General features: G+C 36.8%; 1 protein-coding gene across 4 annotated transcripts in view; it reads left to right on the forward strand.

The window, feature by feature from the left end:
• Positions 1-3,212: 3,212 nt before the first annotated feature.
• The window catches only part of USP47 (ubiquitin specific peptidase 47), a 110,591-nt gene continuing 91,590 nt past the window's right edge, over positions 3,213-22,213 (forward strand). For 2 of the 4 annotated variants that reach the window (XM_045894131.3, XM_064577099.1), the window contains exon 1: positions 3,215-3,511. In XM_045894131.3, the coding sequence (XP_045750087.1) occupies positions 3,473-3,511 (39 nt within the window). In that variant the 5' untranslated portion in view covers positions 3,215-3,472. Of the gene's footprint in view, positions 3,512-22,213 lie in introns of all 4 variants that reach the window. The other 2 variants (XM_045894130.3, XM_045894129.3) reach the window with 2 other exon arrangements.

The raw sequence follows: 22,213 nt of genomic DNA on the forward strand, positions 1-22,213 counted from the left end.
AGAAGAACATTTAGGGAAAGGGGTAACTAGTGCAAAGCCTTTGTAACACAGGGTAAACTTAATGTATTTAAAAAGCTTCAATAAGGGCAGAGTGAGTGGGTCATTGGTATAAGAGGAAGAGTGGTAGATGAGATGAGCAAAGTGGCCAGGCGCTAGCTTGCACTGGACTTTGTAGGCCATGGCAAGGAATATGGATGTTATGCTGAGTGGGACAGAAAATCTTTGAAAGGTTTTAACTAAGAGAAGATTTTAACTAATAATTATATATAATCTCATATACTTTAAAATGATCACTCTGGATGCTTTGTGGAGTATGAAATTTGGGTGATAAGAGTAGAAGCTAGGAGCCCTGTTAGGAGACAATCGCAATAGTCCAGGCAAGAAAAGATGATGGTTGGAGTAGGATGGGAAGTAGTGGATACAAAGAAAACTGTTTGGAATTGGATATGTTTCAGAGGATGAAGCAACAGCACTTGGTAATGAATTAAATGTGAGATAAAGATTCTCAAATTTCAGCTGGATAAACTGAATTGATGATGGTGCAATTTATTGAGATGGAGAGAACTGGCAGAGCCTATGTTGCAGAAGGAAGATGGGGGAGGCTCAGAAATCAAAAATGATCTGTTCGGATCAAGTTAAGTTTGAGATTTTTCAGGTCATCAAAAAGGTAGATGTAAGTTTGGCATCCACGGGAGAAGTCAGGGCTGAAGACATAAAATCCATATACAAGATAGATCCATATGGATGTAATATTAGTAACTTAATTTACTAAGAATAGCCTTCTATCAATATTTGTTCATTTATATATTAATCAATTCATTGATTCATATACTTATTCCACAAATTATTTATTGCAGAATGACAAACCTATCAGGCTTTAGTACAGCCACACCAATGGCCTCCAAAGAGAAGAATACAATCAGAGAAGGTGGATCATGGGAAGAAAACATCAGAACCTTAAAAAAATATTTATTTTTATCTAAAAACAGAAAAAAACTAAGTCTTGCAAATATTTAACGTATAGATTGACACTGGCATCTCACTATTAATGAGTGAAAAGTGTGAGTCATGCAATGTGGGGAACAATTCAGGGATGTCTTCATTTTCTTTCACCTTAATATACTGTGATTTATTCCAATTTATGTGTGCTGGGTTAAGTAGATTTACCAGTTACATTATTATTTCATTAAACTGATCGCTTACTAAAATGAAAGTAGCTAAAAAAGATTTCTGGAAAGAAAACATGAGTTGGAGATAATAATGCAAACATAAACAGAAGAGGTGATAGGAGAGATGACATGTCTACTTCTAGCATGAGCTGTACAGAAACCATCTTATTAAGTAGTGGGGATAACACTTAAATCAGAGATTTGGAAATATTTCTATTACGGGATTTTGATGCAAAAATGATATTTGTGTGCTACCTAAGGCTGAGACAATGGTAAGGTAAGTGAGGCATTCACCTTGGGTACAAAATTTAAGGGGGCAGCCAAAACTCAGTAATCAAGATAAAGAATATCTAAACACCATATTTTAAAGATTCAAAATTAATTCAAAAATCTATGAACAAAATATCAAAATCTTAAATAAAGACAAGATCAGTGCCCTAAAAAAACTTACACATGTACACTAAAACTTGAAGGCAGAATTTTTCCAAGCTATTGAAAACTCTTCTAAGCAATGCATTCCAAAGAGTTCTGAACCCATTTGTTAAAAATATAAAAATGCAACATTTTCTGGCTGACATCAGGGAAGATAGAAAGTTAGTAGTTGAATTTCAATAAAAACTTTTCATGATTGGTGGATGGAGGAGATAAAAATGGATACTTGCATTAGTAAGAGCAGCCAAAGACGTACTTCTTCCATTAGGATCTACATATCTTTGTGAGTTATCTTTTTCAGCTTATGACAGCTATTAAAATGAGGTACAGAAATAACCTGAATGTTGAATCAGATAATTTAATAACTGCTTCGCAAAGTGTTAAAGATTTTAAAAACCATTGAAACCTACTCAGTCATATTTCTTTCACTAAATATTTTTGGTGAGAGTAACAATTCTTTATACCATTAATATAAGAAAGAACTCTTACAGTTACTTTTCAATGTTTATTTTTTATCTTACCCTTTTTACATTTTAAAAATGTTCTATGTCACATGTAGCAAGACGTGTATATAACTTACGTAAGTATATAGACTTAAAGAGCTTTTTTTCTTTCTTTTGCTAATAGGGGCTTGCAATCAAAAAAAGTTTGATAGGTAGTTGATACCGTGGGTGTTAGGAATATGGAAGGATTATTTTATCTCAGCATGGTGTGAAATCACCATACCCAAGGAAGTCTTCAGGAGGGACACCCCATCGAGTCTTCATAAAGGAAGGTTTAATGAGTGAGATTTGGAAAAACAACTGTTGCGTAATTTGTTTCGTATAAAACAGCACAATGCTTACAGTCATTGGGAATTTAAGTACTCTGAAAACGTTCTTAAGGAGGATGGTAAAGTTCAAACCGCAGCCTACTCTCGGAAGCGCTCTCAGTCCCAGACTGGAACCTGCTGGAGAAGGAAGTTCCCATAAAGGGGGCAAGAGAGTGCCGCTCTAATGGAGGGTGTGTGCGTGCGGGAGGCGGGGGGGGTTGGAGATGTGACACCGTTTCTCTGAAGCGAAGGCCGCCGCGCCCCCTCGCAGGAGACGGCCTTGCGATCCCTGGAGCCGGGGCCGTCAGGAGTGGAGGGAGAGGGGAAAAAGAAAAGGCAGTTCCCTCTGGCTGGGGCCGTGTCCGAGGGCGGAGGCCGGGAGACCGCCCGTGACGCTTTCTCTTCCAGGACAAGCCAGGGCTTTGTGAAGAGGGGATGGAGTTAAGACGCTTTTCCAGCGGGAAGGGAGGGCAGTGTTGGTTGGGGGTAGGGTCAGAGAAGGAGCTTTCGGCTCCAGTCTTGCCCTGGAGGGCAGAGTCCGAAGAGCCCAGGAAGGCATGGGGGCTTCTGAGGCCTGGTCCTTTCCCTGCCAGCAGAGGGAGTCCCGAAATGGACGGTCCAGAACCCCTCCCAAGAAAGGTGTTTGCACGGCCGCTCAACCAATTTTGTACATCCCGGGGCTGAGTAAGAGCTGAGGTAATTAGACGCGAGCGACAGCTGCCTCGGCACCTTTGCCGCTTGGCGCCGGGCTCGGAGCCCGACGGCTCGAATTCTCGCGAGAGCGGCCGCCGCCATTTTTCCATTGATTGCAGCGAGCTGGGGGAGGGGCCGACGACGAAGGCGACGGCGACGGCGGCGGCGGCGGCGGCGGCGGCGAAGCAGCAGCGCTGGGTCGGTGTCTGCGCGCTGGTGTCTGAGGCCCAGGTTGAGGCCTCCGCGGTTGCCGGGGCGCAGGCGGTGGAGAGGATGACTGCCGCTGCCGTTCTTTCCTGAGATAGAGAGCCGCCACCACCCTGCCCCCTCCCCCGGCAGGGCGGAGAGGAGCGGCGGAGTCTGAGCCATGGTGCCTGGCGAGGAGAACCAACTGGTCCCGAAAGAGGTGAGGGGCCAGCGGAGGAGGCTAGGCCCGAGGCCTGCGTCCACTCGAGGCCATGCAGGCCCGGGCGAGGGGCCGGCTGCGGGCCCAGCTCGCGTGCGGGCGCGGCTGTGGGGGAAGGAGGAGGCGTGTGGTGGGGGCTGCACGGTGGGTGCGGCGAGCAGTTGGGAGACCCGACTGGATCTAGGGGCCTGAGGGAGCCGAGACCTCCCCTCTCGGGTTTGTCGGGCTGGACGAGTAAAGGAGCGGACTGGAAGGAATCAGGTCCAGCTTTGGGGGAGAAGGTGGCCTTTTAAGTACTTATTGAACATGTTGAGCCAAGATAATTTCAAAGAAAAAATTCTGTAACAGTTATCGATGGGCACGACAGGGTGACGGTGCTGCTTCTGGTTTGACAGTGGCAGTGTGTAGCTTTCAGGGCTTGTGAAATCTACACCCAACTGGAGATCTGTGGGAGGGCAGAGTTAACTGTTACGACTTTTTTGAACTCCTGCTACTTGGTAATACCGTTGGCGTGCCTAAATGGGGCCTATGGAAGATCGCTGAAAAAGTAAATGTGACTTTCACGTAAAGGTAAGAGATAGCTAAACATTACCATATGGAGAGCTGAACTGCCTTTTGTAGTTGGGTTGTGTATGCTAGTTTGGGTGACTTCTCGAATTCTTAAAAGCGAGTGATACGAGAAGCCTTGCCTTCTTGGCTTCTCTTGAATAGTAGTAGTAGAAGATTAATGGTAGAATCCAGCGCTGGCCATGAATTTCAATATATTAATAGTATCCCTGTTGGCTTTATAAATATCTTCAGCGTATCCAAATGTGTATTTTTAACTGGTTGATCATCAGGCTAATGCTTTGGATTTTTATTTCTCATATACCTTAAATAGAGGCAGTGTCCTGTTGAACTGTGTAGAATCTTGATGTTTATAAGTGATATTCATTAAAAATTCTTATTTTTGCTTTTTTAGTTGCTTTGTAGCAATTTGTTGCTACTTAAGCAAGCTCTGACACTGCAGAAGTGATACTGGAGTTATGTAGCTATGATAAAATATTTTTCCTACATTATCAGATGGTAGTTGTTTTGCAAGGACAGTTTTTGTTTTTTTTTTTTTAACTTAGTTATCATGTGTCAGTATTTATTCATGGAGCATCACCAACTCTGTGCAGAGCAGATAAACAGATGAAATTAATCAGAGTTCTTGCCTTGGGAGCTTTCAAAGCTACTAAGAAAGAGTGCTGGTAATACACCTTGAGCTTCATTTAAGGGAGAGGTATTTTACTAAATAAGTAACTCTTATACAAGGACATAGGTGCTGTGAGAAAGAAACATGCATTTTCTTTTAGAGCTACATACTGCTGGTTTTCATTCTTACAAAAAGCAAAGTTAGTCCTTTCTCAATTTTTTGACCGTTAGAAAAATACAGTATAGGTGAAACTCTGCTTTAAGAAAATGCAACATCAGATTTATTTCCCTAATAATTTGATGTCTTAAAAAAAACCCCATGATATGGATAGGCAACTTTGCAGGAAAGTATCGTTGTGTAAAAACCAATGCTGTAATGTTGCTTTTACCTTTTGGATTTTAAAGATTAATTGCCTCTCTTTTAAGACTAACTCCCTTACCTGAGGCTTCAAGCACATCCCAACTTTTTTTTTCTTTTACATTTTTGGGAACATAGGCCTTTTTTTTTCTATTCTCTAGATTGATCTTCAGGCTGTTCTTTTCCCCTGGCTCTTCTCATGGTTCCTGGAAGCATGCACAGTAGTCTCCAGTCTTGAAGACTCACTTAAGTTTTTGCCTTTTTAGCTTGTTAACTAGTTCTTTCTTTTTTGATGGCCATACTCCTCTTCCTGAATTATTCTTACTTCTCTTCCTTGGGTTTTCTGTTGCATTTAATACTTAAAAAAAAAAAAAATCCTTGAGTTTAGTAATATTGTACTTTTTTGGTCTTTTTTCCTACCTGTTTGTCGTATCTGCCTGCTATTTAGTCAATGTCTTTTCTTTTTTTTGGTCTTTTTTCCTACCTGTTTGTCGTATCTGCCTGCTCATTTAGTCAATGTCTTCTCTTCTGTGTCCTTAATTATCACTTTGGTCTTTGTCATTCCCTGTCTTTTTAAGTTAAGTGCTAAAGGGAGAGTATAGTGATCATCTAGTAACTTAACCCTTTCCACTTTACAGATGAGGAAGATAGGGCCAGAGGATTGAAAGTGACTTGTTTAGGGTCACATAATGAGTAAATGACAATATAAGGACTGGAACTCACATCCCTTCGCTATTCCTTGACTATACTGTATTTTTTAGTTACCTCCATATAACCTGGAGGGTTTATAACTAAGTACATTTACTATGTGCAAATAGATTGCAAAATTGAAACAAAGATTTGCTTCTGTTCCAATAGCTTATTATCAACAATCTAGAGGGTTTTGTTGTTGTTTTTTGTTTGTTTAGGACCTTTGTATAGGGAACCCCTGACCCCTACTAGATTTAGATCTTAGTTAGGTGTGTGCATTCATGCATGTGTGTAGTTGTTGAATGAATAACATATTATTTTGGTCCCTGAAGCTCAAGGACAGATACATCTTAGAGGACTCCAAAGAAGGCCGCTTAGTGTACTATGGGTATTGGCAAACCCTGTGGGCCAAACCCAGCCTACTTGTAGCCTGTTTTTACATGGCCCATGAGTTAAGAATGACTTTTACACTTCCAAATTGTAAAAGATAAGTAGAATAATATTCCGTGATACATGAAAATATATGAAATTCAAATTTCAGTATTCATAAAAAAGGTTTTATTGGAACACAGCCATGCCCATTTATTTACTGTTGTCTGTGGCCATAGCAGAGTTGAGTAGTTGCTACAGATGCTGTATACAGGATAAATTTGAAACTACTTAGCTTTGTATTCAAGGCCCTAGTACAACTGATTCTGGCCACAACCTCCCTTTTCAGCTTATCTCTTCTCCCATGAAACACGTTTTTAATGCAGCCAAATGGGTTTCTCTCTAACTTGCTTTTCACTTCTTTTTGTACTATCCCCTCTTTCTACTTCTCTGTTCAGAACCTTCATATACATTTTTCCATAAGTACCCCATACGTTGTTTTTTCTAAAAATCTTTTTATGATCATTTTAACCTTAGGGATTTCTTCTTAGAAGACCTTTTATATGACCAGAATTCATTTGGTAATTAATAAGTAGGGCTTGGTGACATCTATTATGGTCTCAAGCTGTAATACACATTTTATATATTATTTGTTATGAATTCCTTGGCAGCAGAGATCTTTGTTTTTCTCTTTTTCTTAGTTTTCTGTTTTTGTATACATTATAGGTCTAGGACAGTATCTTTTCTGGAGCATATATTCAGTAATATTTATTACTGGGTGTGAAGAAACTTAGAATTCTAACCAATTATCCCCTACTTGGATGTTTTCTGTAGCACAGTTTGTTGACAAGCTGTTTTCTAACCCTTGCTTGAACAGCTTCATGACTAATCTCTGATAATATCTTTGCCTTAGAAAAGATCACATTTTAAGTTTTTGAGTTGAGAGAAGTCTAGACCTCTGTACCCACCATCTTTTGATAATTGCCTTGGACAACAGAGAAATCTTAAATCATTTCCCATAGGACAGCTTTTTTTTTTTTTCTTTTTAAAGATTTTATTTATTTATTTATTTGACAGAGAGAGAGAGAGAGACAGCGAGAGAGGGAACACAAGCAGGGGGAGAGGGAGAAGCAGGCTTCCCGCTGAGCAGGGAGCCCAATACGGGGCTTGATCCCAGGACCCTGGGATCATGACTTGAGCTGAAGGCAGACGCTTAACGACAGAGCCACCCAGGCGCCCAGGACAGCTTTTTCTTATTGTTGAAAATGGGAGAAGGGAGTAGGAGGGCCAACCCCCTCTGTTCTACTATCTGAGGATCCTTAGTTCTTTACTTGTTTTTCAGTTGCTCTCTTTTAGACATAATCCAGTGTTTTTAGTATTCCTCCTAAATTGTTATACTCAGAGAAGAGCAAAGGGAGTGTGGTCTGTTCATTGTGGTTAACAACAAAGCTTTTCACCTCATTTTTTCATTCTACTCTGTGTCTTTGAATTGTATTGATATTGGCTTTCAGATCTCTTGTTTTAACTGTCATCCCAATTTTTATTTATTGCTTTGTTGTTTTTATTCTCTTTATAAAGATTTGTGACACTAATATTTATTGAGTCTTCACTGTACGTATTACTGTACTCCGCCATGTAAGGAACACTTCGAGGAAATAGCAAAAGTTCTTTCTTCCCTCAAGCATCTTAGAGTATAATTAGGGATAAGGTATATATCAAATGGTTTTAAAATAGTACTTAAAGTGATGTCCAAAGAATATATAAATGTAGAGAAGATGGAAAAATGGAAGAAAAGACAAAAGAGTAGTTTCATATCTCATGTTTCTTTCTGCCTCTTTTCCATGCATTAAACAGTTTCCACATGAAACTAATGGTGATGAGAGTAATAACCAATATTTATTAAGCTTTATTATATGTCAGATACTGTTAAATGTGCTTCGTGTATATTAACTCATTTGAGCTTCACAGTGACCTCACAAGTATATAAAGACCATTGATGTTGAGAACTCCCAAAACATTAAAGTAACTTGTTTATCTCTATTGTCTGTTTTTTAATAAAATCCATCAATATTTATTATGGTCCATATCAAATGAATATTCTTTTAATTTTATGTCTCCTAATTAAATTACTTGAGGAAATGTGCTGCAATGGTCTTTCTTGTTTTTGGTCATTCTTTAAAAATTAGCCTTTAAAAAAAATTGCAGTGTTGATTCTCTTTTACTGGTAAGAGGCAAGTATGGCAGTTATGTCAGTAATACTCATCAGTGGTTTACATAAATTGAAGTGTTTAATAAAAAATCATTAGTATTTAAGATACCATTGGAAATGTTGACTTAATAAAGCAAAAAAGCTGAGTGCAGTTGTATATGATTCTAAATTTGTCAGGGAAAAAATGGACAATTTAAAGTTCTATGCCTTGAAAGATTAGAAGGAATACTCTAAAATATTAACAATTGTTGTTTCTGGATATCTGGATCATTGGGCTATGTTTAAATTTTCTTTACTTATTTCAACAATGGGCATGTACATTACTAAAAAAAAGAAACTTAGATGATCTAATTGTAGTTTTTGAGGTAATTATTGGTATCGTGTTATAGTGTTTTTTTTTTATGTTCATGATTTTTATCTTTCCCCTCTCTTCTTGCTTTGAGTTTGCCACAGAGTAATCTGATCCACTTGTATGGCTTCAGCCTTTGATTGTAATATACCCATTTCTGTCTCCAGCCCTGACCTCTCTTCTTCTAGATTCAGATTTCCACCTTCTCTATTTGGTTGTATGCTAGGACCCACAGATTACATGTAGATAGTATCAAGCTCATATCTCTTCTCTTTCCTCATATTCTCTTCTCAACATAATTCTTTCCGTGTTCTGTTCAGTTAGTGTTGTCAGTGTCTATTTATTTGCTTAAGTTAGGAGGTTTTTTTTGACTCCTTCGTTTTCCTTTTTCTCATACTCAAATTAGTTCATCACTTGGAAAATATCTCTTGTACCTTTACCTTCACTTTGCAGCTTGCCTCTTTTCTCATTCAAATGTAGCCCTGCTAAAAGGTCTCTGACTTGTAGGCTCTTTCCGAAGCCATCCTCTCTACAACTGTCAGTTAACTTTCTAAAACAGGTGAGATTATGATTTACTTACTTTAAAGTTTATAGTTATTACCCTCTGATTGCAAATTGAGTAATAGGTACTATTTATAAGCACTGCGTGCCAGACACTGTGGTAAACCTTTTACATACATTATCTTACTTAATTCCTATCATGCCCCTTTAAGGCAGCTATTATGTTTGATTATCTTATAGATGAAGAAGGTAAGGCTTAAAGAGGTTGAGGACCTTCCTCAAAGTTGTAAAGCTGTGTGGTTCTAAGTCAGTATGGCCTTAACCAGTGAAAGTACTTCATAACCTAGCTTCAGTTGATTTTTTTTTAAGTTTAATTTTTATCAAAGTTATACATGCACACATTTGAAAGAGTTGAATAGTTCTGCAGGACTTTTGACAAAACAGTAGTCCTCTGCAGATTCCCTCTTCCTTTGATTTCGGGCTCTTCAGAGACAACCACTTTCAACTCATTTCTTTGATACTTATCTCTGTATCTCAAAATGGCATGTTTGTAATGTTCTTTCTTGAGTTTTCAGTTTAAGGCATTATCTACTGACTTATTACAGTAGAAGATAAGGTTTACCGCTATCCCCAGCCATACCCAGACACACTTCTCAGTCCTGCTCAGTCTTCCCAGTATTGTCATATTGCAAGTAGTTTGGTTATACCAATACTCAGAGTGTGTATCAATATGACTATAAGCTATTCATAGTTGAGTCCTGTAGTTTATTGTAATTGTTTTCCTTTCCTATACATTTTGTTTTCCCTGTGTTGTTTTTTTAAAAGATTTGCTTTTGTTTAGTTTTCTGTGTACTTAACCATTTTTGCCAAGAGGTTCTCACCAGGGGGCAAACCAGTAGACATTTGGCACTGTTGGGAGGACTGGGAGTATGCTACTGATGCCTAGTGGTGGAAGCAAGCTATGCTGCCAAACGTCATCCTACGCTGCACAGGACAGACTCCCACAACAAAGAATTATGTGGTCCAAAATGTCAATAGTGGCACTGTTGAGAAGCCATGATTTAGTCCAAATCTCTCTCAAGTATATAAATCTCCTCTTACTAGGTTCAAACCTACTAATTTTTTCTTTAAGTTTTCTTGAATTGCAGCTGTTGTCTTAGATTTGCCTTTACTATCATCTTAGTAGCCCCCCTCAGATCTCTGTTGTATTGGGGCTCTTGGTTCTATATCTGATGTCTTCTTTCTTTGCTTGTTTTCTCGTTTTGGAGGACCACTTTCAATAGCTTTCTGGATGGGATATAATTTTTTCCAGACCTCACATGTCTGATAATGTTTTTATCCTCTTGTTTTATAGATTATTTGGCTGGGCAGAGAATTCTTGGTCAGAAATAATTTTCTCTCAGAATTTTGCTAACATTGCTCCATTGTTTTCTTTTTTTCAGTAGTGTTGTTGAGACATCAGATGCCTAGAAGATTCTTTTCCACTATTTTGAAACTTTTTTTTCCTTTCTGGAAGCTTAGAGAATCTTTTCCCCCAAAGTTCTGAAATTCCTATATTATGTGCCTTGGTATAGGTCTTTTTTAAAATCCATTTCTGTTGAGTTCAGGGTAGTCTTACTTAGAAATTCATTTCATCAGTTCTGGGAAGTTTCCTTAAGTATATATATATATATATATATATATATATATATATATTTTTTTTTTTTTTTTTAATTTCTTCCTTTGGTATCCTCTCTTCTCTCTTGAGTTCCTATGGTTTAGGTGTTGGGCCTACTGACTGGTTTCTCTAATTTTCTTATCTGTTTTAATCTATTTTCCATTCCTTTCCCCCTTTCTGGGAAATTTTTCTCAACTTTTATCTTCCGGTTCTTCTTCTACAGTTTTATTTCTGCCATCATATTTATGATTACCAAGCACTCTTTTTCTGAAAAAATTTTAAATGTCCTGTTTCTGTCTTGTGGATACAATCAATATCTTGTCTTATCTGTCTTAGGAAATTAGTGGTCGTTTTCTTCTCTACGTACTCCCTCTTTCCTCCAAATTTCCTTTTTGTGTTTATTTGCTTGGGCTGTGTCTTTCATATGAGATGCTTTCCTTGGATGTCTGGTGATCCTTTGAAGAAGTCAAGTCTTACTTTAAAGAGGTGCCTTAAAAAGCTTAGAAGCCCTACAAGTGGTTTTGGTTTTCCCTATAGAATGATATGGCTGAATAATTTCCTTGCAGACTCCCAGTGACACATCTTTTCTCTTGTGCTGGATTGATTTCCCAGAAAAGATTTCTATCTTATGCCGGGAGAGAATAAGCTTGGGAGCTGAGTAGGAAAAAGGGATTTGGGTTTCCTCATTAAGTATGCAGGTACATTTTCATGTGTTCTCCAGTGTTCAGTATAGCATTCCTCACATTCATTTGAGCCTAGCATCCTCTAGTGCAGAGATACCCTGTTTCACCCTCTCAGAGGTCATTTAGCCTTTTGCCAGAAAGGGTCAAGGAGTAGAAGAGAGGTCTGGGAGTTATAACTGCTTCTTAAACAAACTTCAATCTCTTCTCCTAGTTTGGACTCCACCCTTACTCCCAGCGTCTGAAGCTGACAGTTTCTGAGCCTTTTAGGCCCCCCCCCCCATTATCCTTTAAAATTTTCTTGTGGAAGAGTTGCAAAAAGAATAGAGAATTTTGTCGTATACCCTTCACCGAACTTCTCCTCATGTTAACATCTTCTATAACTATAAAACACTTATCAAAAGTAAGAAATTAATCATACTTTACCAGTTTCTCCACAAATGGCCCTTTTTGTTCCAAGATCCAAATTCGGGATCCTACAATGCATTTAGTTGTCTTGTCTCCTTAGTTTCTTTTTATTTGTGACAGCCCTCACCCTTTCCTTCTCTTTCATGACCTTGACACTTTTGAACAGTTATTTTGTATAATGGCCCTCAATTTGGGTTTGACTGACATTTTCTCATGATTTATGACCTCTCTCATGAGGTTGGGAATTAGAGTGGTATTACAGATATGATGTGTCCTTCTCAGTACATCATTTGGAAGGTGTGGGGAATGTGATGTACTGCTAGTGATGCTAACCTTGATCACTTGGGTATGGTGCTGTCTGATAGGTTTCTCCACTATAAAGTTACTGTTTTCCTTGTTAATAATTAGTAAATACTTTGAGACTATGCGGATACCTTGTTTAGGCTTAAACTTCTGCCCACTAGTTTTAGCATCCGTCTATGGATCTTGTCTTATTACTGGTGCATTCTAATAGTGATTTTCTATTTTCCTCATTATTTCTGCATTTATTAATTGGAATTCTGTGAGGAAGAGTTATCCCTTCTTGCCCATTTATTTACATAATTAATTATATCAGCATAGACTTTGGATATTTATGTTATTCTTTGGATTATAACCCAAAACTATTTTTTTTTTAAAGATTTTATTTATTTATTTCACAGAGAGAGACAGCGAGAGAGGGAACACAAGCAGGGGGAGTGGGAGAGGGAGAAGCAGGCTTCCCGCTGAGCAGGGAGCCCAATGGGGGGCTCGATCCCAGAAGCCTGGGATCATGACCTGAGCTGAAGGCAGATGCTTAACGACTGAGCCACCCAGGCGCCCCTAACCCAAAACTATTATTATTTATTTTGTTTTTCAGGCTGTTCCAATCTTGGCCAGGGGAGCTCTTTCTGGTTGGCATCTGTGTGTTCATCCTTGCTTTTTGAGAACTTACTTTCTGGCACCACATTGTGCTTCAGCCTATGGCTTATTTTCTCTGCCCCAACCCTGGAAGCAACCACTTCTCCAGGGAGTATAGGGAGTCTTTTGGTATAATTGTAAATGTTGTATAAACCAGGTGTCTGGTTTTCTTCTAAGCCTATACAGAATTCAACCTCTTCAGATGTAATTGTCCTTACCATTTGATCTGCTTTCCAGCTTTTGAAATGTTTCTGGTTTCTTATGGGTTTATGCTCTTTAAAAAATGTCTTCACTCTTGTTTCAAAGATACCTTGGGAAGCTTTAGAGCTAAATGCTGTATTCAGTCTATCCTCTTTAACCAGAAATTCCTAACTTAATGTGTATGTCTCCTGCCCCAGGCCAGTTTTGTTTTAGTCACATTTGGCTACATTAGTTGCTGTTCCCAGATGTGCTCTATGCTTTCAAGTGTCATTTTATGCCCTTGCCCTGAGTGAATAATATGAACTACTTTTTATCATCTGGTTTCTAGGGAGCTTTAAATGGGTGAACTTTGATTTTGCATGAAAATTATTATTTAAGTACTTTCTTAAGTACTTTCTTAGGATTGCCTCTTTTTTATTTTCTAGTTTTTTGATTAGTCACGTAGTTTTTGCATCTTAGTATCGAGGTACTCTAATTTTTTGCTGAAATTGAAGGGACTGGGTTAGTACATTTCCAGGGTACTAAAGTACCATGGTAGCCCAACTTGGAAAGAAAAGATTGTATTGAAAATAGGGGGCAGGGAAAAAATATCACTAAATATATATATTTAAATATCTATTCTCAATTAAGATTCCAGAAGATATCTACTTTTAAAATTGATTCATTTGTTTTTAAGGATCTTCTTCAGTTCAGGCAACATGTTTAGGTGTCCTGATATGTAGAGGCATATTTTTTATGAGGTTTATTACACAGATTTTAAAGTGTTCTGTCCAGGTACTGTTGGCTTAAAATCTACTTTTGTACAAACATTCTCCATTGTACAAAGTCTTTGGGGCAAAATGATTGTGATTGGCAGTGATGGCAAATGATTGGCAAAACTGATGTAATTAAGATTCTTAAAGAGCACGCATTTCTCCTGAGCATGATTTGCTATTGGTATAGTGGAAGAAGGGGTGGCTGTAAGTGTAGTTTAAGTACAGAGGTCTCCTCTCTGCCTTATATACTTACGTTTACTTTGTCTCTAGGCATGGGAGCAATAATTATTCTTTTGTTTAATAGAACTAAACTGAACCATGCATGTATAAAGTAGCCATGGATATGAACATTTTTATTTATATAAAACTGTTGCGGGCGCCTGGGTGGCTCAGTTGGTTAAGCGACTGCCTTTGGCTCAGGTCATGATCCCGGAGTCCCTGGATCGAGTCCCGCATCGGGCTCCCTGCTCGGCAGGGAGTCTGCTTCTCCCTCTGACCCTCCCCCCTCTCATGTGCTTGCTCTCTCTCATTCTCTCTCTCTCAAATAAATAAATAAAAATCTTAAAAAAAAAAAAACAAAACTTTTGCTATAACCCACTGTTGAGAGATTACTGTTCTTGTAAAAATTACTGAGATATAGGTCTTGAATTTTGATGTGTGGGGTTTTTTTTTTTGAATTTTGATGTTTTTTTTAAAAACATGCTCTTAAAATATTATCCAACCAGCAAAATCTAGCTCCTCTTAACTTCCCACAAGAAACCATTTCTGATTCTCCTGTTTCAACCTGATTACATTTCCCTAACCCTGAAACCCATTGCACTGTATCTTTTGACATTTGAAAAATTATACCCCCTTATTATAAGTTACATTAAACCTTTATGAGATTAGAAAATCTTCAAAGTCAGGACATGACAGCCAGAGTGCCTGGGTTCAAATAGTAGCTTTGTGACCTTGGGCAAGTTACTTAACTTTTTGGTACCTTAATTAAATGAGAATACTAGTAACTATGTCCTAGGGTTGTTGGGAACATGAAGTGAGTTAATACATATAAGGTGTTTTGTACATAATAAGCACTCTATAAATGTTAGCATACCCCTTTGTTATTACTTTCATTCTATATTCTTTCTAGGGACCAGCGCAATGTGCTATGCATTGTTGTCCAATAAATATTTATCGATTAAATGAAAATGAAGGCATATTTAGTTATTAAATATGCTAGTCATTACAGTTGCAGTTCTGATTATGACTTGTCAGCTAAATATCTTTGTGTTTGCATAAATCCTAAATGATTGTGGGATTTGACAGATTCTTTTATATCCTCAAATATTGCTCATATAAACATACTGTTATTCTTACTGCTTTAATTGAGAACTAGAACATGTAAGAGTACAAATGTTAAAAATACATTTTTGAGTCTAATGAGGTTCTGAGAAAAATTGGTTCGTTATGTATAGATATTTGTCAAGATACCTTATGAGATTAACAAATTACTGCTTTGTAAGATTCAGTGTGAAATGCTATTTTAAAGCAGGATCCATGTTAAGAATAGTTTGTTTCTGAAAGAACTTTATGTATGTGATAATTCTGATTTTCTATAACTCTAGAGTAGAACCAATTGACATGGATGGAAGAGACTCTGTCCCTGTCAGTTGTACATTGTGCTCTAGATTTGTTGCTGTGTAGTTAGTTGACTGACATAAGACTTGCAGAGTCTTTTAAATATTAGCCTAACAAGCACAGCATGCTATATTCAATAAATATAGTGGCTTTCCAGTAGAGAAAAATTAAGGGCTGTTAAGTAACATAATTAAGAAAAAGTCTGGAATTTAAACTTTTCTGTATATTGTGAATCTAATACCTTTGCTAAGAGTATAGGTTTAGCTTTAGGAAGACCATGGACCTCATTTATGATTTAAGTGAAAGTTTCTGGTATAACCAAAGCATTGTAGTTTCGCTATACAGATGATATTTTCCTGTTTCAAATCATACTTAGCTATTTTTATTTAATCATAAACATCTTTTTTCTTAGTGTAGGTTTCTATAGTTTCTGATGCAGTAGAATTCATTCATTCAGTTAAACATTGAGTTAGTAGCTGCTAGGAATCTGAGATTCAAAGATAAATAAGGAATCTGACCTAGTTCTAGTTCTAGTTCTAGATGCTAGTCCAATTAATTTAGTCAGAAGGAATAGCATTTAAAACACAAAAGTTTGTAATGCATTTTAGGAAATGACAGAAGTTTAGTATAGATGCATGGGTTGTCTGGGGTTGAGTAGAAGATGGTTCTGGAAGGTTGTGTCTTAAAAGTGCTGAAGGCTCTGTATACCTATAAGGAGTTTAGATTTTTTTATTGTGTAGGCATTAGGGGGCTTGAAAAAGTTTTTCCCAGAAAAAGTTAACAAGTTTGTGTTTAATATTTATAAAGTTTAATTCCTGAAACTTTTTCACTGAAACATTTTTTACTTGCCATGAATGTTTTATGTCCCTACATTAATATTAAAAATCTACACACAAATGAAAATGGGAAAGGAGGAACTTACGAATACGTTATTCTCTCACCGGTTTCGTTTTTTTTTCATTTGCAATCATTTAATTAGGTACTTTTTTGTTTTTTTTGTTTTTTAATTTTTTTTAGATTTTATTTATTTGAGAGAGAGAATGAGAGAGAGAGAGAGAGAGAGAGAGAGCACATGACAGGGGGGAGGGTCAGAGGGAGAAGCAGACTCCCTGCTGAGCAGGGAGCCCGATGTGGGACTCGATTCCGGGACTCCAGGATCATGACCTGAGCCGAAGGCAGTCGCTTAACCAACTGAGCCACCCAGGCGCCCCAATACTTTTTTGTTTTTTAAGAATGGAATGTTTCCCATCTTAATACATCTTAAGTGCATTTCCCACATAAGAGTTGTGCTGACAGAATCTCTTTTGGCATAATTGTTACATTTTTATATGGATAACACACAAGTAGGTGTCTTCAAATATGCTAAGTAGGTAGGCCTCATTTGCGTCCAGAAAAGTGCCAGGAGCTGCACTCCTGGGGAGTGTAGATCTGTTTTGAAGTCCTGAGCAATTTCTTAGACTTGACGCTAGAAGGGAAATTTGCAAGTGGGAAGTTTAGTACTTCTGATTTTCACTGACAGTACAAGGCTTATAATGGTGTGGTTTCTTCACATAAGGACATTCTTGTGAGTGACTTTTGTAGTTTGTTGCTTCCTAAGTGTTTTACCGCTGATTTGTTTACAGGCATTAGGATTGTAAGGGCCCTAGTATAGAGAACTTCAGTGTTTACCCCCCTTTCCTGTTGGCTGAAGCTCGGCAGTCTAGAGGTGGCACTGGTACTGGAGAATGATGACTCTCATGGTGCCTCTATGGTGGTAGCCGCACAACTGAGAACACCACAAGGAATGTTTTTAATTGGGGGATTAATGAAATCTTCCCGAGGAAATCTCTAATGTTCCAAGTAAAATTAAGGTGACTTTAATATTTAGCCACAAGGAGCTCTTGATTATAGCCCCAGTTCTAGGTTGCATTAAAAAGTAGAATTTTTGTGGGACTCCTCTCCTAAAAGATAGGTATTGTTTTACTACATATAAATAAACTATGAGTTTATATACATTTATTCCATTTTATTGATATAAAATGTCTACCATTTTATGTGCTTAGGTGTTTTAATTTTATTGCCTTTAATTTTAAGTTTATACCAAGTTGTATAATTTATTACATTATGTTTATTTATAGTACTTTGTGATAATGGAAGGGAATTGGTGAGAAATTAGATACCTAACAATGAAGTATCTTATTAAAAGGCATTTGAGAAATATTATTGCCTTAATTTTGCTGTTTTATATCACATGCCTTGTGATATTTATTTGCCATTCAATTATTTACCATTAACATAGCACACATACAGACCAGTATAGACACAGAAGGAAACACACAAAATGTTTCTACAATTCAGTAATAGGATTTAATACTGGAAGGGATGTAGTAGTCAGGTATTACAGTCCCTTCATTTTTCCCCCCTTTAGTTTTAGATCAGAAAAACATAAAGGCCATAAAAGCTCAATAACTTACTCAAGGTCTCAGCTCGTGGAAGAGCTTGAATGAAACCTTATTTTTATTTATTATTTTAAGATTTTATTTATTTATTTATTTGACAGAGAGAGAGACAGTGAGAGAGGGAACATAAGCAGGGGGAGTGGGAGAGGGAGAAGCAGGCTTCCCGCGGAGCAGGGAGCCGGATTAGGGCTCTATCCCAGGACCCTGGGATCATGACCTGAGCCGAAGGCAGACGCTTAACGAATGAGCCACCCAGGCGCCCCTGAAACCTTATTTTTAAAAGTCAGGTTTACTGAGGTATAATTTGGATAGTAAAATTTGCCCTTTTATGGTATACAGCTTTGTGAATTTTGACAAACTTAGAACGGTTGTATAACCACCAAGATGCAGAATATCTCCATTATGGTAAGAGTGTTCTCAGGCCCCTTGTAGACAACTCCCCACCACTCCCCCCTCCCGCTATCACCCACACACTCAGGGCTCTGCAACCACTGATCTGTTTTCTGTCCTCATATTTTGCCTTTCTAGAATGTCATGTATATAGACTTCATATAGTATGTAGTATTTTGAGTCTGACTTCTTTCCTCTAGTATAAAACTGTGAGATTCATCCATATTGTTTCATGTCTCAATAGTCTTCCTTCTTAGTGCTGAGTGCAACAGTTGTTTCTCCATTCACCAGCTAATGGACATTTGTTTTCAGTATTTGATGATTCTGAATAAAGCTGCTACAAGTATTTGCATACTTGTTTTTTGGGCAGTTAGTGCATGTTTAACTTTGTAAGAAACTTCTGAACTTTTCTGAAATTGTTGTACTGTTTTGCATTCTGATCAGCAATGTATGAGCATCTTAGTTGCTCTGCATCCTCCTTGTTGGTACTTGGCAATGTCAGTTTTTTTTGTAGTTTTTGCTTTTTTTTTTTTTTTTTAGCCATTCTAGTAAGTGTATAGTGATTTTTGTGATTTTAATATGCATTTCTTTAATGACTGTTGATGTAGAGCATCTTCTCATGTGCTTGAGGATTTTTATTAAGCCTGAACCAGAAAACATACTTTATGCAATATTACATTTGCCAGGTACTGATAGGAGAGAGAGAAGGCAAAAGAGTACCTGTTCCCAAGGAGTTTATGATTTACATAGGGAAAACTGGTAATTGTGTTAAATGGTGGTGGTATTTGAGAACCCAGGTCACATGTCCCTGGTCTGGTGAAAAGAAATGGTTTGGGAATCAGAAAATTCAGTGGTTTGACTTCGCCGCAGTCCCTTAACCCTTCTGAGTCTTTCTTTTTTATCTTCCTTCAAGTGAGGGACTTGGACCAGATAAGGAATAAGATTTGTCTATAAATTATAGGCCTACAGGAACTTTTAAAGTAGTGGGTGTTTTTACTACTTTCACAGTAGTAGGTTTTTAACCTTTGTGAGAAGGCTGTAGGTTTTTCCTGTCTGATGAAATTCATATTATCTCCAAAAAATAACATTTTGCAATTTTTAAAAATAATTTATTTTTTTATTTTATTATTTTATTTTTTAAAAGATTTTATTTATTTGAGAGACACAGCGAAAGAGGGAACACAAGCAGGGGGAGTGGGAGAAGGAGAAGCAGGCCTCCCACTGAGCAGGGAGCCCGATATGGGGCTTGATCCCAGGACCTCGGGATCACACCCTGAGCCGAAGGCAGACACCCAACGACTGAGCTACCCAGGCGCCCTCCTTTTGCAATTTTAAATATCATAAATTATAATATAAATTCTATTATAGTAAGGGATTATATTTTTTAAATATATTATAAGGATAGTAACTGGTAGTTCTATAATAATACCTTCTGTGTGATATTATTATAACTTGTACGGTATTTTCAAGATACTTTCTTTTGATCTTTGGAAAAACTCTTTGTGGATGTTGAAAACTAAATGACTTGCATAGGATTATACAGCTAAAAGAAAAGTAGCCACCTTGACTGGAGGGTTTTAGCCTTGATCTTTTGCCCTGTGCAGTACATTGCTCTTTGCACTACAGGCCACTCCAATAGGAAATAAACAGTCTCCTAATAGTTTTTAAGTAACCTATACATTTTTTTCAATTGTACAATTTCATGATGAGAGTATTATAAGAACGTAATATTTTTACATTAAAATTATTATCCATGCTTCTAAATAAGCGCATGGTAACAGATAGATAATATAATAAACAAGCTTCTTTGGTTTAGTAATAATGCAGTAGAACATTCAAGACCTGTAAATAAGTCAGTTGGATCACAAGCTGAGTCACTGCTTGTCAACAACAGCCTACTCACAGAAGAAAACTTAGCTGTAATCAAAAATAAAGATAACAGGAATAGTAAAGGGCTTATCATTGCCTCTCCTGAGAGTAGTTTGTTTAGTTTCTAAGTTTAGATAGATACCCACAGTATATTATTAGTGGGTTACCCATTACCAGTAGTAGAACAACTATTAAAAGGAATAAGGCAGAAGTAGGAAGAGTATTAGGATAGAAGTAAGGGGAAAAATAATGTCATTATAACTTTTTTGCCACAAATATGTTATATTTTATAACATAACATTTTATAACATTATAAAGTCATCAGAAAGCCTGTATTTCTTAGGAAATCTATATTCATATGTGACCTCAAGGCAAGTCACTTCAGGTCCCAGAATTTCTTTTCATTCATCTGTAAAGTAAGGAGCTTGATCAGATGTCTAAACGTCCATCCAGCTTTAAAGATTAGAGTTCTATGTCATGTGTGATAAGTTACCTGATTGATGGTTTCTTAACTGTCAAGTAAAATATATTGCTCATAGTTAGATTTTAACTTATTTTAAAAGTTCTGAAACTTTGTTATTAATTTTCTACTAATTGAATGAGTACTTGATGTAATTGTTACAAGTAAAAATAGGTTATATAGAATTCAGAGTTTCATACATTTGGTTTTCTGATTATAATATATGGGTTTTGGGAGCTTGTTTTATGAGTATTTTAAAAGAAAATAGAATACAGTTATTGGAAGGGCACACTGTAATATTACAGCACATACTGTAAGTCATACTTTATTACTTGAGTGTGCTATATGATTTGGAAACAAATGTCATAAATTGACAACAATTGATGTTATATCTTACTCAGTATTAGTTTAAATTCAGAAAATGCATATCCTGATAAACTGAATAGGCACCTGTTAATAATGCAGATTAGTTTATCACAGAATTTGTATTTAACTAAAATAGTAATGTAGAATGTAGTTACAATTTTTTATGCTTTGAACTGAGCTTTTATAATAGGCACAAAATTGTCTTTTAGAAAATTCCTATATGAAGATTTGAATTTAAAAAGCAGGTTAAAGTAGAGAGTGATTATCATCAAACTTCCTTTAGTAAATAGTAAAAGCCCTTGCACTAAAAAATTTTCAAAATTTAAAATCAGTTTGGAAAAGTTTAAAACTTTCAAAATCAATTTTTAGAGATTTATTTAAAAGTTTTAAGGCCATACTTTATGCTTCCAACAGCAGAAGCTATGTATTATGAAATTATTTTCCTGAATTTAATTTCCTGAATATATTTTGTTTAGCAAATTCCCTAAAGACTTAGACTTTACTCTTTTGTGGTTAATTTTCAGTAGTAAAGATTATAAATTGGACATTTCCATTTTTAGCTAAGTAGAATCTTGCCTATGAATCTGCTTGTGTTTGTTCCTATATCCTTGTTGGTCTTTATTCATGTTCATATTGAATCTTTATGATTTTCTGAAGTATTTATATATTCCTGACCAATCTTCTCTAATCTGTGGACATATTTGTTTTCTTTGAGTATATTAACAAGAGGAGCAAAATTCTTTTTTTAAAAAAACTGAAACAAATCCTAGATATGAAAGATTTCTTTTGAGAAATTTGAGCCTAGAGTATAATTTCATACTGGTGAAAAGGTGGGGTTAAGAAGACGGAACCATTTGGGGGTAGTTGTAGAGGGATACTGGTGGGAATGGAGTTGAGGATAATTTGATCTATGAAAGTCTTGTATTTTTGTTAGTAAATGGAGTGTGTATCATTTTCTGATTATAATGATTCATAGAGATGTTTTGTTAGAACAGCTTAACTGTTTAGGAATACTGAATAGCAAGAGGAATGGGAAATGTAATAGATTTGAATGATTTACTTTAACTTCAGTTTTCACCCACGTTAAAATGGAAACAGGAAATGATTTAATTCTTGAGAAGTTAAAAATTGAAAAAATGGCTAAAAAATTATAACTTGATTCACACCAAATTTGATAATGTCTTTACCCTTAATTCTTTTCTATTTATATACTCATTCCTAAATTAAATACTGAAAATACACTGAATAAAAAGTTTATGATTAGTTTTTT

Source organism: Mirounga angustirostris, unplaced genomic scaffold (genome assembly GCF_029215605.1).
Source record: "Mirounga angustirostris isolate CCGP_5_RB_7025 unplaced genomic scaffold, mMirAng1.0.hap1 SCAF_13, whole genome shotgun sequence".
In the NCBI taxonomy this organism is placed as follows: domain Eukaryota; kingdom Metazoa; phylum Chordata; class Mammalia; order Carnivora; family Phocidae; genus Mirounga; species Mirounga angustirostris.